This window comes from Mustela lutreola, chromosome 2, assembly GCF_030435805.1.
Source record: "Mustela lutreola isolate mMusLut2 chromosome 2, mMusLut2.pri, whole genome shotgun sequence".
Taxonomy (NCBI): domain Eukaryota; kingdom Metazoa; phylum Chordata; class Mammalia; order Carnivora; family Mustelidae; genus Mustela; species Mustela lutreola.
In genome coordinates this window covers 19546662-19560789 of record NC_081291.1, presented here as the reverse complement: position 1 = coordinate 19560789, position 14128 = coordinate 19546662, and the positions used below count along the sequence as shown (strand labels likewise).

Genomic DNA, 14128 nt, shown 5'->3' with positions numbered 1-14128 from the left:
GGACCCCTGCAGGGAGAGAAAAGGCTCTCTAGATTTGCCTGCCTAGACTGCCTCAAAGGGTTGGGGCCACCTCCTAGAGCCTCAGGGGCATGGAACCAGGATAGTCCAGAGAAAGGCCTTTATTGTCCCAGGCTGGAGAGCAGGGTCAGAGGTAGCTGACATCATTGCAGATGATGGGTTGGCGGCTGCGGCAGCTCATGAGGGCTGCAAATCGTGAGACATCTGCAGGCAGTTCAGGTTCCGGGCGAGGAGGGCACGATAGTCTCTTTCCTGCCATCGCCGCCCTGCGTGCCCTGGCCAGCTGGCGCCGCAGCTGCTCCGAGAGCCCAAGCAAGAACTGAGGGGGCCGGGCACGGGCACGGGGCCCACCTCCATCGTCCTCCTCACCCGCTGCCTCTGGCAACTCCATCCAGTTGTGCACCAAGTCGGCAAAACAGTTGTCCCCCAGCACCAGAGGCTGGCGACTGCGACCTCTGTTCAGCAGGGCTGCTGTCCAGTCTTCAGCTTCCAGCCCCCGCCAATGCTCCAGGCAGGCATCTGGGGTAGACTTGGGCCGTGGTCGGTGGGCAGGTGGTGCACTGGCCCCAGGAACTCTGCTGGGCAGGGGAATGCCACTGGCCAAGAGACGCTGTCTACGCGGGGGCCATGCTGCAGGTGCTGGGTGCTGGAGTACCGGCAGCTCTTCTTCTCTCCACGTGCTGCCCGACACTTCAGAGAAGCCAGAGTCCCAGTCCAGGGCATTCTCCCTGGGGCTCCCCAAGACAACACCCTTGTCGCCTATTACCACACCTTCTTCCTCCTCTTCCACACAGCAGACTGAGTCCTCGTCCAAGGCATCTGAGGCCCTGAGTTGGTGGCTGAGCAGAACACGTGGGCCAGGTTTGGGGGGTGGTGGAAGGGGGCCAGACATGGGGGGTGAGCCTGTGTCCCGGCCACACAGCTGTGGAGGAAGAGAAGGCCCAAGTTGGAGGGGGTAGCACTTGTCACCCCTGCCTGCCTGGCCAGACCAGTCCCCAAACAGAAGGCCCAGGAGGGCTGGCTAGGCCTGCAGGCCTGGGCAGCCAGCCTCCAGCGGGCACTGGGCCGGTATGGGGGCGCTGGCACACGTAGCTCGTGTGGCTCCCATCAGCCGACCTGGTGGCTGTCTGGCAGGCTGCAGCACGCAAAGCTGGGCAAGTCGGTACCCGCCACCAGGGCGGGAGGCAGGGTTGCGGGCCTGCCTGCATCGGGAAGTAGGTCTTGTTCAGGGCTGGGGGTGGGGGAGCATCCCCGCTTCCTGAGGGATTCAGCTCCCCAAAGCTCACAGCCTCTTTCAGAGAAAGAGCACTTGCCAGGTGAGGGGTAGGAAAAGGAGGTACAGGTCAGTCTGGAGTAGAAGGCATCCAAACAGCGCCAGCACTTCTTTAGTCCCTCGCAGCCCCTTGATCCGCCCCAAAACAAGTTTCTCCCCGCCAACTCCCTCCGCCACCCCGGCGGCAGCAACGCCAGCTGGGCGGCTGTTACTTGATGCCCAATGCAGCTCCCAACCGTCCGAAACCCGATGCGGGCCATCTGGGCCATCTGCGCCGCCCCGCCCCCATCCTGCCTCAGATGGGCACTCGGGGCGGCCCCCTACCCGTGTGTCGTTCGGGCTGGACCGCAGCGGGGCACCCCACATGCGTCCTCACAAGCCACACCCGCTCCCAAGCCTCACCAGTTCCCAGCGGAGCTGGCCCAGGAAGCTGTCAAGCCGAGCGCTGTGCATGCCCGTGCCGGAGCCCCCGCCAGGCCTGCCAGTTCCTCTTCGAACTCCAGCGGGAGCCGCGCGGAGAAGGCCAGCGGGCCGGCCAGCGGCGCCCCGGCCCTCCGCCTGGCTCCACGGCTCCTCGCTCTCGGCACCTCCGGCCGCCGCCGCCGCCGCCGCCCCAACATCTGGCAGCCCCGCCCCGCCCCTGGTGCTGCAGCCAAAGGGGGCGGGGCGGGGCTGAAGCGGCCCCGCCTCTCGGGCCAGGACGAGTGGGTGGGTGAGCCTGAAACCCGCTCCCCACTTCTCTGCAGCTCTGGAGGGAGAGGCGGGGCTGTAGCTGAAAGCCGGGCGGGTCCTGCCTGGGGCTCCCCCACATCCTGGGCGGTTCGCTGCATGACCCAAGACAAGGCGACTCCCCGCGGTAGCCTCAGCTTCCCGGTTTTTCCCGGGATAGGCCTGCGGTCTCCCCCGCAGGAGCTCCTTGAGCGCTCCGATCCCCCCCCCCAGCCACGCCCACGTGCGGACAGAGCTGCCCCAACCGTCGGACCTAGCCTTGCTGTAGCCCACACCGGGCGCAAACCACTGAATCCGTTCCTGGAGGGGCCTCGACAAATCCTGGGAATGATGGGTCCCGTCCCTCTAAGGACTCGGGGAGCACAGGACCTCGCGGCAGCACAGGAGATGAACTCCGGCCAAGGCCCAGTCCCACGTCTGGCAGAGCTAGGCAGGGCCGCCCTCTAGTGGGGAGCGCGGTTAGCGGCGATTACCTCGGCGACACCCGGCACTCCCTTTGCCCGTACCGCAAGCCAACATAGAGTGCAGGGGGTTAGGGCAGCACTCTCTCTCCAGAACGGTCAGAGCCCCGTTCCTGGAGGCTGCTCCACGATCGGAGGCTAGGTTTCAGGATACAGTCTAACTTGAGACAGACTAAACAACTCAGTAGGCAAAAAACAGCGGGAATGAGGGTGGGCAGGCTAGTCTGGCTAGTCTGGAAGAGGGGACTCACAAAGGAGGCAGCACTCTGTATGGGACCTGAATGAGCCGTCATGGGAGATCAAGAAGGGTATTCTAGGGGCACTTGAGTGATTCAGTAGATTAAGCGTCTTGACTCTTTTTTTTTTTTTTTTTTTTTTAAGATTTTATTTATTTAGGGCGCCTGGGTGGCTCAGTGGGTTAAGCCGCTGCCTTCGGCTCGGGTTATGATCTCAGGGTCCTGGGATCGAGTCCCGCATCGGGCTCTCTGCTCAGCAGGGAGCCTGCTTCCCTTTCTCTCTCTCTGCCTGCCTCTCTATCTACTTGTGATTTCTCTCTGTCAAATAAATAAATAAAATCTTAAAAAAAAAAGATTTTATTTATTTATTTGACAGACAGAGATCACAAGTAGGCAGAGAGGCAGGCAGAGAGAGGAGGAAGCAGGCTCCCTGCAGAGCAGAAAGCCGGATGCGGGGCTCGATCCCAGGACCCTAGGATCATGACCTGAGCTGAAGGCAGAGGCTTAAACCACTGAGCCACCCAGGCGCCCCTCTTTTTTTTTTTTTTTTTTTAAGATTTTATTTATTTATTTGACAGAGAAGTCACAAGTAGGCAGAGGGGCAGACAGAAGGGAAGAAGGGAGCGGGCTCCCTGCAGAGATCATGACCTGAGCCAAAGGCAGAGGCTTAACCCACTGGGCTACCCAGGCACCCATGTGTCTTGACTCTTGATTTCCTCTGAGGTCATGATCTCAGGGTGGTGAGATGGAGCCTGAAGTTGGGCTCCACGCTGAGCGAGGAGTCTGCTTAAGATTCTCTCTCTCCCTCTGCACCCTCCCCCATGGTCTCTCTTATTCTCAAAAAAAGGGGGGGGGACAAAAAGATGGGTATTCTAGGCAGAAGCATCAGCCAGCTGAAGGCCCTTAGAAGAGAAGGGTTGCACAGAGCTTAACATAAAGAAGGCCTAGGTGTCTAGACGGTGGTAGTAGGGGAAGGAGGTCAGCAAACCAAGCTCCTAGCAACCCCGGAAAGAAATAGAGGGTTTTGTTCTTGGTGTGGTGGGGAGCACTGGGATTTTGAGCAGGGAATGAGCCAGGATGGTTCCTGTTTGGGTAATCCTACTGCTTTAGGAGAATCACTCTGTATTCAGAGTGGAGACTCCTGCCCTCATCCACCAAGGAAGGGAAGGGCCTGGGCCTGGGTAGGGCAGGGACACAGGAGGGGGTGACTTTGGGATACGTTTTGGAGCTAAAATCAAGCCTTGCTGATGCACGAATATGGGTAGGGAAAGAAGAGCATCCACCATGACTCCTACTAGATTTCTGGCCTGAACAGCTGGTTAGATGGAATTGCTGTGACTGGGTCCAGGAAAGAGACTGGAGAAGAACGGGTTCAGGGAGGAACACCAAGGGATTATTTGTAGACGCTCGACCCTTGAGATGCCTGTTGGAAACCCCACATGAGATGCAGAGGCAGCCACAGGGTGTGTGACTCTGGAATTTGGGAGAGGGATGGACACTGAAGCCTTGGATCTGGGAAGCAAAGCGAGTGGATGGTATTTAAGGCCACAGACTTGGATGTGTTGGGGGAGGTGACTGTAGACAGAGGAGGGCAGCAGTCAGGACTGAATGCTCGAAGAATCCTCTTGGTTGTGATAGGGAAGCAGGACCCGCATGGGGACTAAGCAGGAGCAGCCAGGGAGAGGGGAGGAAACTGAGAGAGTGTGGGCACTTAGGAGCCAAGGGAGCAAGTGTCAAACACTGCCCAGGAGGGGAGACTGGAAAATGAACTGAACTTAGCAGTATGCAGATCTCTGAGGACTCTGGCAAGGGCAGTTTCACAAAGAGAGCGACAAACTTGATGATAGAAGAGAGTGAGAGATGAAGAACTAGAAAGTGCAAGTGTGAACAACTTTTTAAAGATTGACATATGGGGCGTCTGGGTGGCTCAGTGGGTTAAGCCTCTGCCTTTGGCTTGGGTCATGATCTCAGGGTCCTGGGATCGAGTCCTGCATCGGGTTCTCTGCTCGGCAGGGAGCCTGTTTCCTCCTCTCTCTCTCTACCTGCTTCTCTGCCTACTTGTGATCTCTCGCTGCCAAATAAATAAAATCTTTAAAAAAAAAATAAAAATTGAGGGCACCTGGGTGGCTCAGTGGGTTAAAGCCTCTGCCTTCAGCTCCGGTCATGATCCCAGGGTCCTGGGATGGATCCCCACCATCGGACTCTCTGCTCAGCGGGGAGCCTGCTTCCTCCTCTCTGCCTGCTTCTCTGCCTACTTGTGATCTCTGTCTGTCAAATACATAAATAAAATCTTTAAAAAATAAAATTAAAATTAAAAAAATAAAAATTGACATTTAAATATAATAAATGGACAGCTCTCAAAGGTACAGCTCAATGAATGTTAAAATCTATAAACACGTGTATAGTTGTCGCCCAGATCAAGGTATAGACTCTCCCCAGCGACTCCAGGAGGACACTTTGTGCCCCCTCCAGTTGATAGTCTCGAAGATAACCACTATTTTGATTTATATCACCACGGATTCTTCTTGCTCTTGGAATGTAGGCAACTTTTAAGAGATTTTGCTGATGGCTGGGCTCAGATTTATAGGCAGATAATGTTCTTAATGGTGAGAGGGGGTGGGCAACTGGAGTTTGGACTCTATGGCCCAGCAAATCCTTAACCCAGTTTTCCTGGGTGCTGTGCTTGTGTCTCAAAGACTGCATGACCAAGACTTCCTTCCCTGAACCTGGTTTCCCTACCAGAAGCTCGATCCTTTTCCCCTAACATTTCCTTTGGGTTATAGTAACAAATGGGAGAATTCACTGGACGCAGTAAACCTTGGGGTTGCCCAGGCCTTGTAGTCCCTGTCTGGAGTCTGGAGCTCAAGTCACCAGGGATGGGTGGGGCTGAGACCTGGGAGGCCCAGGAGTCCAGCCTGCCCTGTGGTGTTTAAGCAACTGACCTGGCAACAGGGTAGGCCTGACAAACACGTCTGGTCTTCCGGAGTCTCCTCTGCTGTCTGTGTCTTCAGGCCACCATGGCCCTGCTCAGGCCCCCGGTGCTTCTGCTAGCTCTGGTTGTCTCTGGTGAGGAGTTGGTGGGTGGGGGAACCCACTTTTCATGCCCCAACACCCTCCACAGTGCAGTGAAATCATGACTCTTCTCAGATAAGCTACCATGCAGGGCAGGGGCTGTGGGCCAAGCAAGGAAGGACAAAGATCTAACTCCCTGACCCTCATTCCTTATGGCTGCTTCCTCAACCAAGACCTCACTCTTGTTCAATGAGCTGAGTCATGGTTGGATGTGGGGGACAAGGAAGAGTTTTTGGCTGCTTGGTCCTGAGACGTGACTGGGCCCTGAAGCCGAAGGGCCAGCATGCGTGGGGGGCCTCCAGCCTGAATTGTCTCTTCCTCATAGAACTCCACGGCCTGCCCTGGTTCATAAATGTCTCTGAGAGCCAGGGACCTGGTGCCATCCTTTACTCCTTCCCCATCAACTGCACGTCTTACGTGCCCACCCTGGAGTTGCTCTACGTGCAGCCACCAACCACCTTCTTTAACCCACCCAGCCTGAACAGGCAGCAGAAGACCTACATGGCCATGGTAGGGTCCTGGGCACAGATGGGAAGCATGGGGGGACAAGGGCAGGCCCTCAATTCCCCAAGCCAGAGGTAGTGTATGGGGATGGAGAGCCCAGAGTCCCACATGGCACTGCCCATCTGCCCCAGGTGACCTTAAGTAGCTCGGCCCGGCTGGATGCCCTGGCAGTGAATCACTACAGACTGCAGCTGCGGCTCACATGTGGCAAGAAAGTGTTGGAGGCACCCCTCTCTGTGAATGTGCACCGGGACCCTGGCTACAGCCCATGTGCCGGCCAATTTGCCAACCCAGGTGAGGCCAGGGGCAGCAGGCAGGGCTGGGTGGCACGGCCTGAGCAGAGCCTCCCTGACTTCCCCTCTGGCTAGGTGGGGAAATCATTCAGGTTCGGGAAATGGTCACCCCTCGAGCCCAGCTGTACACTCTGCTGCTCCCAGGCCTGCAACTCCAGCGTGCCCAGGTGAGCCCAGCACATGAGCAGTCAGGGGTAGAGGGAACAGCAGGATGGGGGAGGCACCTAGGGAAACCAAACCCGGCCCCTCCTTGGCCCAGCTCCTCTCTGGCCAAACACAGAATGCGGAGGGCCCCTTTAGTGTGTGGTGAGCCTCTGCATGAGGGGTGTTTCTGGAGAGAGTCACTGAGGGCTACATCCCCCTGAAGACCATGGTTGTCCTGCAAGGACATCTCAGGGCTTGTGTTCTTTCTGGCTCTCCTCAGAGTTCTGAATTCTTCATGAAAACCCTGTATCACTCTTGGAATCCAAAAAAAGAAATGTCGTTTAAAACAAACAAACAAACAAAATAATTGATTTAAAAGCAGAAAAGATTGAGGATCAGGGCCAGGAGTCAGGGTGGAGATTGGGGAGTCACCCTGTGGTGGGGTATGGGAGCGTTGGGTGTGGGCAAGTACCAGCTGGGGTGTTGGGGGATTTCTACAGGGATGTGTGGGGCACTGGTGGTGGGGCTGGGGCCTCCAGCATCACTGTCCTGTCAGCTAAGCATCAACAGTGCCCAGGACCCTCCATACTTCCCCGGACCTTTCTCCATCAATGGGCAAGGCTGGCTGCTGGCACCATCCCAGGGCCTCAAAGGCCATGCTCCAAAGGTGAGCTTGACTTGGAACCTGGGGATACCCACGGATGGGGCATGCAATAGACAAGAGCCACCATTTCCTGGAGGTTTGTTTGTTCTTGGTCTCTGAAATTTTGCTGCCATGTTCAGACATAGCCCACATCTGTACCTGTTGCCACATGCTAGCTATTCTCTCACACTGGCCTGGTTCTGTGCTGGGTTCTGGAGTTCCAGAAAGAAAAGGGCCCTGGCTCTGGGAGCTCCCAGTGCCTTTAATAGGACTGAGAGTGTTCAGAGCAGTTACATAGGAAGAGAAAGTTCTGGGTAAAGTGGCTAGTCTGGAGAAGATTAGAGAAGTTCCTTCTTTAAAACCTCCGTGTCTTAATGATGGGCTCTTAGTAACTCTAATACGATGTCGCATTGTGAATGACTCAGATATTACACATTTGGGGGCTGCTTGCATCCTAAAAGAAGAATTTATGGCCCCAAAGAATGGGACTCAAAGGAGTACCTGTCAGCAGAGTGACAGGTATTGGGGTGGAGTGAGGGTTGGGGCTCCTTGTCCATGGAGGGCCTGAGGCAGGGAGTGCCTATTGGAGGGAAGACTGTGCAAAGACCTATAGTAGATACACTAGTCCTCTTCCTGCTCTGTGTGCACTGTAGGTCTTCCCGCTTGAGGTTTTGGTGAGCTTTGGCCAAAATCAAAGCTGCCACAGGATGCTGAAGGTGAAAGTTTTGCCTGATCCCTCCAGTCAGATCTCCTTCCTGTAAGGCTCCCTTACTCTGGGTACAGTGGGGGTGGCAAGGCATAGGCCCAGGGAATTAGGAATAAGGTTAAGGTGTGGGGCTGCTGAAGCGTCCCCAGCTAGCTCCTTTATGAGGAAACTCCCGGGGGAGCGGCCTGCGGACAGGGCCCGGGGTGGCGTGAGCAGGCATGAGCTAGTGCTTACCCCCCCAAACTTTTTGTCCAGGGGACAGGCCCCAAATGTCACCATCCTGGAGGACCTGGCCCCCGGCAGTAATGTAGTTCAGGTTCGAGCCCAGGGCTTAGACGTGCGCTACGAAATCCTCTCCCCGGTGCCCTGCCCGCTCTTCTCCATCGGACGTGGTGAGGGGCACTGGGGGGTGGTTGTGGTGCAGCATACCCCTGCGGCTGGTCCAGTGCTATCTCCCCGCCCTCCTGAGAAATGAGGCTGGAGCCGGGGCAGATGGGGGCGAGGTGGCGTTGGGAAGCCGGACTAGAATTAGAGGAGACGCTCGGAGGAGAGGCTCGGAGGAGGTGGCCAGAAGGAGAAGGCTCAGCGCCCACTGGGTGCGGTGGATCCGGTGGGATGATGGGAACGGGATTGAGCTGGGGGCGGGGCTAAACTCAGCATTCCCCACCCCTCCCTGCCCAGAGGACGGCGTGGTCCGCACCACCGCACCCTTGGAGTTGGCGCCTGCCCGGGGCGTGGCGGTCACTAGGCTTCAGGTGAAGGCCTATGAGCGGCGCAGGCCGTGGGCCAGCGCTGACCTCGATGTCACGGTGAACGTGCGTTCGGTCAACCGCTGGCCCCCGCGCTGCCTCCCAGCAATGCTAGTGTGAGTACACAGGAACCTTATCTAAGATATTGGGGGAATGGCCATGGCTTGTGGTCCTGTTCTACTCTTGCCTTGCCGCCCGCACTCTGCTCCCAGGACTGAAATCCCAGAGACCACGCCGGTGGGCACTGTGCTGAAAACCTTCACTTGCACTGATCCCGACTCTGCTGGCTCCCCCCTCGACTACGAGCTGCAGTTCCACAGCCCGCCTGGTCCTGCTAGCCTCTGCCTTCGAGGCAGGGCCTTGGAGGTGCCCAGTCCCGCCTACAGACCCATGTGCTGGGTGCTCCAGGACATGAAGGTGGAGGGTAGTGGGGGGGGGCAAGGTTCTGTGGGAGCTGAGACCATGACGGTGAAGGCCTTGATGGGGGAGTCAATCTGCTTTGAAGTCCAGGAAGCAGAGGCTCAGGGTTGACTGTGTGTGGATGCCCTGACCTCATGCAGCCCAGGGTGGCTTTAGGCTCTCCCAGGCCTTGGCTTGGCCTCACTCTGTGGTCCCTCTGGCCAGGTGAATGCCACACTGGACTGTGACACTCCTGGGGCCTGCTTTCAGCATGCAGCCTCCATCCTGGTGCTCGATGGTGGTCAGCCCCCCATGACCAGTGAGTGACCATACCTAGGCCTGGACATTCAGGACAGGGTTGTTCTGTACCCCTCTCCCTATCCTCAAGATAAGGTCACCTCTCTTCCCACAGAAACCAATAGGGCAGGGTTGTCTCCATGTCAGACTCCTAGGGTGGGGCATTCTCTCTCCTCTCCTTGGCATCGCCCTCTCCACCCAAGGAATGCCTATTGCCCTTCCTTCCTCCAGATCCACTCCCTCCTTAGACCCCCAGGGAGGGCCCTGTCTCCCTCCTCAGACACCAGGAAAGGGCTGGACACCCCAGGCCAGCTCCTTGACCACCCAATGGCCTCTAGGTGAGGTACCAGTATTGGTGATGGTGACTCCTGTCAATGAGTTCTCCCCAGCCTGTGTCCCTCGCACATTCCGGATCCGGGAGGATGCAGGGCCCCACACCCTGCTTGGCTCTGTGGTGGGCACAGACAAGGATTACCCACACAACAGCATCGAGTACTACATCTCTGGTGGCCCCACCACCTTCTCTGTGGACCGTCTCAGCGGTACTTCCGCGCCAGGGCTGGGATGGAGGGAGGGAACCGGAGCTGACTCTGCAGGCTGAGGCTGTGGGCACCTCTTCTAGGGGAGGTTCACCTCCTGGGATCTTTGGACTATGAGCTGCAGACACTGTACAGGCTCACTGTCCTGGTAACTGACCATAGCCAAGACCAGCACCCCACCCAGCGCCGCTCTGGCTCCTGCACCATTACCATCGAGGTTGAGGTACTTGAGCCCCGAGGCCTTGGAAACACTTGGCAAATCTTCCTCTGGCATTCTACTTCTTCCCAGGACTTAAGTTTCTTCCATTGGTTGGCTGGAGGGAAGTGGTGCCTCCTCATAGAAACCTCTGGGACCTGTTTCCTGACACCTGGGCTCTGGCTGTGGTCGGGGGAGACTGAGGGGGACCAGCCTGGGGATTTGGGGTGATCTGGCTACCTTCCTGCAGGATGTGAATGACTATGCCCCCAAGTGTCAGCCCCCATTTCAAGAACTCACCATCTACGCTCCTCTGGGCCATAGTGTGGAGGTAACCAAGGTGTCATGTTGGGTTCCTCAGGAGCCACAGCGTCGGGCCTTCTCCTACAGCATCGTGGGAGGTGAGGGCTGTGGGGGCTACTGGGCTGTTGGGGAAGGAGCAGGCCAACGCCAGCAGTAGTCCCCTACTTCTGCCACTTTGCTTTCAGGGAACAGTCAGAGCCGATTCAGCCTGCAAGGACCCATCCTGGTGCACAAGAGCATCACGTGGGGACCCCACTGGCCAGAGCAGCCCCATACTTATGAGCTATTGATCCGGGTGGCTGATGCAGGTCCCTCCATCCCCCACCTCAGCACCACAGCCACCATCATAGTGCATCTCATTCCCTGGAGCACCAACACAGTGACCACCCGCACCCACAGATCCCCAGTGAGAGGGGCCCTTTGGACCTTGGGAAGTGGGGAGAGAGGATCTTGAAGGGTGAGGAGACCCAGTTCTCCAGGCGGAACGATGGGGGAAGGCACTCCAGAGGAAGTCATTGAGTGTTAAGAGCCTAGTAATTCAGAAGAGCAACTCTGGGGTGTGCGGCAGCCCAACTCTTGGAGGGGTCTGAAGGCTGGATGATCAGGGCATTTTGGCAGGGTTGTGGCCCCCATTTCAGGTGCCTTCAGTGATGACACCCCTGCTCGTGACAGACGTGGAGGCTTTCTGGCAGCCGGAACCTTGGTTTGTGGTGGTGCTGACTGTGACAAGTGCCCTCTTTCTCTTGGCTCTGGGCTGGCTCTTCAACAGGCTCTTTCAGGGGTAGGGTTTCTATCCCTCTGCTCTCTGTCTCACCCCAGCCCACTAATGGACCCCATCCGTGATATGTGGTTTCACCAAGATTTGGTGACAATGCCCAAATTGCTGTGCAGGAAAACTCATATTAATTCAGGCTGCTCTCCCTCCAGGGGTCTTCCGGTTAGAGGCAGAGAGGCACTGGGAGGAAGTTGTCTCCGGTATTGGCAGAGCCTGGTCTTGGAATGGGCTGGGTGTGGATGAGGCCCAGTATTTTGAGATTCAGAGTTTGTCATGCATAGGGCATTTATCCCTATTTCTTTCTTAAAGCTTTTTTTTTTTTTTTTAAGATATTATTTATTTGACAGAGAGAGAGATATCACAAGTAGGCAGAGAGGCAGGCAGACAGAGAGGTGGGAAGCAGGCTCCCTGCTGAGCAGAGAGCCTGATGCAGGGCTCCATCCCAGGATCCTGAGATCATGACCTGAGCTGAAGGCAGAGGCTTTAACCCACTGAGCCACCCAAGCGCTCCTCCCTATTTCTTTCTATCTTTTTAAAGATTTTATTTATTCATTTGAGAGAGAGAGAGAGAGACAGAGTACAAGCAGGGGGAGAGGCAGAGGGAGAGGGAGAATCAGACTCCCCGAAGACCTGAGACCCTGACATGCGGCTTGATCCCAGGACCTGGAGATCATGGCCTGAGCCAAAGGCAGACACTTAATCATCTGAGCCACCTAGGCGCCCCTATTTATCCCTATTTCTTATCCCTACCCTTCACTTCAAACCAGACCTGCCCCCAAGAATGACTTTGTTTTGTGGGCACAGGACTGAATCCAGGAGAAGGTTGGGGGTAACAATGTGGGCATTGCATACAGACATCGGCTAGCCCCAATATAAAGGGACAGATAAATGGTGCTGGTTCCTGGAGCCAGCAAGTCTGCTGCCCTCACTGACTGGTCCCACCTCCTGGCATTTTAGGTTGGCCCAGATGCTGCAGACACCAAGCAAATCAGCCCAGGCTCTGCTACTAAACAGGTCAGGCTCCTTTACATACCTCAATGCCTGAGAGTCCCTCTTCTTAAACTCAGGCTGGGACCAAGAGCCTTATCCTTATTCTTGCTCTTGCTTTGCCCTAGTATCCAGGGAACTGAGGAGTCCATTGAGGGGTTCACGGAGGCACCGAGGACAGAGATGCCACGGGCACCCAGCAGTGTCGTGAGCCTGGTATGTCAACCCACCATCCTGTATAGGGGGCACAGAGGCTGCTCCAGAGTACCCCCCTGTCAAGCCTGCCTCCTTGTGGATGGCTACCCCTGGTAGAGCCCATGGCAGCACCATCAGGATGGAGGAGACAGTGGGACTCCTGACCCCTTTGGGAGAAGACCTTCAGCCACTCCCTGGGGGCAGGGCTCAGCTCATTGCCCTCTCTCATTCTCCCCATCAGCAGCACTTCGATGGCAGAGCACAGGACTCCCGTGAGTCCCCCTCTTCCCAGACCACTCTCTACCTGGGTCCACTTTCTCTCCTTAGCCCATCTCAGCATCTCCTTTGACCACCAGGCAACCCCTGAATGGGGTCTGTTCTCACCCCCATTCACCTTTCAGCCAACGTTTCTCAAACACCTGTCAGACTTAGACCTGGTCTGGTTCCTGCCTATGGTGGAAAGGGTGGTGAGGGGAGGGGCCCTCAGATATTACATGGTCATCAGTGATTTCACCGTAATCCGGCCCTGGGCTTGGGGGCTGGTGTCCAATCTGTAGGAATCAAGGGGGCTTCCTGTACATTTGAGCCAGACCTCACAGGATGGCTGAGAAAGGAGGGAGGGAACACGTTGGATTGAGCAGAGGAGGGTCTCCCCAGGGGTCCTGGAATGTCTTCCCTACCTTTAAGGGAAGGAGGCTGTTCTGCTGAAGCCAGCAGTGCCCTCTCCTCCTCCTGTTCATCTGAGCTCAGGTACAGGCAGAGAATACTTGTTCAACACGCTCACGGGAGCCCGGCGCTGGCTCTGAGGCCAAGAAGCTGCTTCACTGCTTCACTGCGTGTGGCAATCCTTCTTCCCATGATCAGCAGTTGAGACTGCAAGTTGATTCTATAATAAACAAAATTACAAACAGAAGAGTCCCAGGCTTGAAACCCACCTGTGGGAGAAGCTCTGAGATCTGTGTTTCTTTGTTCTCACTTGGAGAGTGCCTTGCCTTCTGGGAGCACTCTAAGGAGTAGTAAGATTATTTATCTTTTGAGAAGGCACTGCAGGATGTTCTGACTGACCGTGATTAATGCAGAGGTGAGAGGCTGTTATCCTTGCTCGTGACGTAAGAGGCCTCTAGTCAGCCTGTCCTTTCAGAGACCACCTGCTCTAGCAGATGGGGAGGGCCGAGGAGTTTCCTTTCCCCATTGAACAGAAAATATTGTTGCTGTTTGAGGGCCCTCACCAACCTCCAGTGCCATTTGCAAACTGTGTAGGGGAGGTTTTCTTGGGAAGGATCTGGAACTTTTGCACTGACGTGAGAGTTGGTGCAGACTTGAGAACCCAAGGACGGATGGGTATGGAGGGATTGATGGTAGCCCCCTTCTGATGGGATCTTCCCATTTATTCCTAATCTGTTTCTTCTGGTTTCTTGGCTCTCAGCCCTCCCAATGCTGAGCTGAGTTGAGCTCTTGCACACAGCCAGGTGGCCTACAACAACTTGCAGGAATGCAGGTTCTGTTGGAGGTGGGGCTAGGTCACTCCTCTTGCCTGGCCTGGAATCAGGTCTCAGGTTACTGCCAGCTCTCCAAGAGGACCTCCTCTCAGGGTAGAGGTTACCTTTAC

The 14128-nt window shown here is 56.3% G+C and overlaps 2 protein-coding genes across 7 annotated transcripts; one reads left to right on the top strand and one right to left on the bottom strand.

Moving 5' to 3' along the window:
* Positions 1 to 101: 101 nt before the first annotated feature.
* On the bottom strand, positions 102 to 1921 carry INKA1 (inka box actin regulator 1). The gene is made up of 2 exons (XM_059160946.1): positions 1694 to 1921; positions 102 to 940 (listed from the first exon to the last, which is right to left on the bottom strand). The coding sequence occupies exons 1-2, from the start codon at positions 1742 to 1744 to the stop codon at positions 146 to 148; spliced, it is 846 nt and encodes a 281-aa protein (XP_059016929.1). The 5' UTR covers positions 1745 to 1921; the 3' UTR covers positions 102 to 145.
* A 3729-nt stretch (positions 1922 to 5650) lies between these two features.
* CDHR4 (cadherin related family member 4) lies at positions 5651 to 13432 on the top strand. 6 transcript variants are annotated; one of them, XM_059160940.1, is made up of 19 exons: positions 5651 to 5783; positions 6115 to 6299; positions 6425 to 6587; positions 6662 to 6753; positions 7287 to 7397; positions 8027 to 8130; positions 8335 to 8471; positions 8761 to 8944; positions 9041 to 9194; positions 9453 to 9546; positions 9863 to 10066; positions 10147 to 10286; positions 10510 to 10660; positions 10748 to 10968; positions 11201 to 11343; positions 12295 to 12351; positions 12453 to 12540; positions 12764 to 12791; positions 13270 to 13432. In XM_059160940.1, the coding sequence occupies exons 1-19, from the start codon at positions 5735 to 5737 to the stop codon at positions 13323 to 13325; spliced, it is 2361 nt and encodes a 786-aa protein (XP_059016923.1). In that variant the 5' UTR covers positions 5651 to 5734; the 3' UTR covers positions 13326 to 13432. The 6 variants fall into 6 exon arrangements, 4 of the variants coding, with proteins under 4 accessions (XP_059016923.1, XP_059016922.1, XP_059016921.1 ...); XM_059160939.1 differs by having other exon boundaries at positions 12761 to 12791; XM_059160938.1 differs by having other exon boundaries at positions 9041 to 9245.
* Positions 13433 to 14128: the final 696 nt, after the last annotated feature.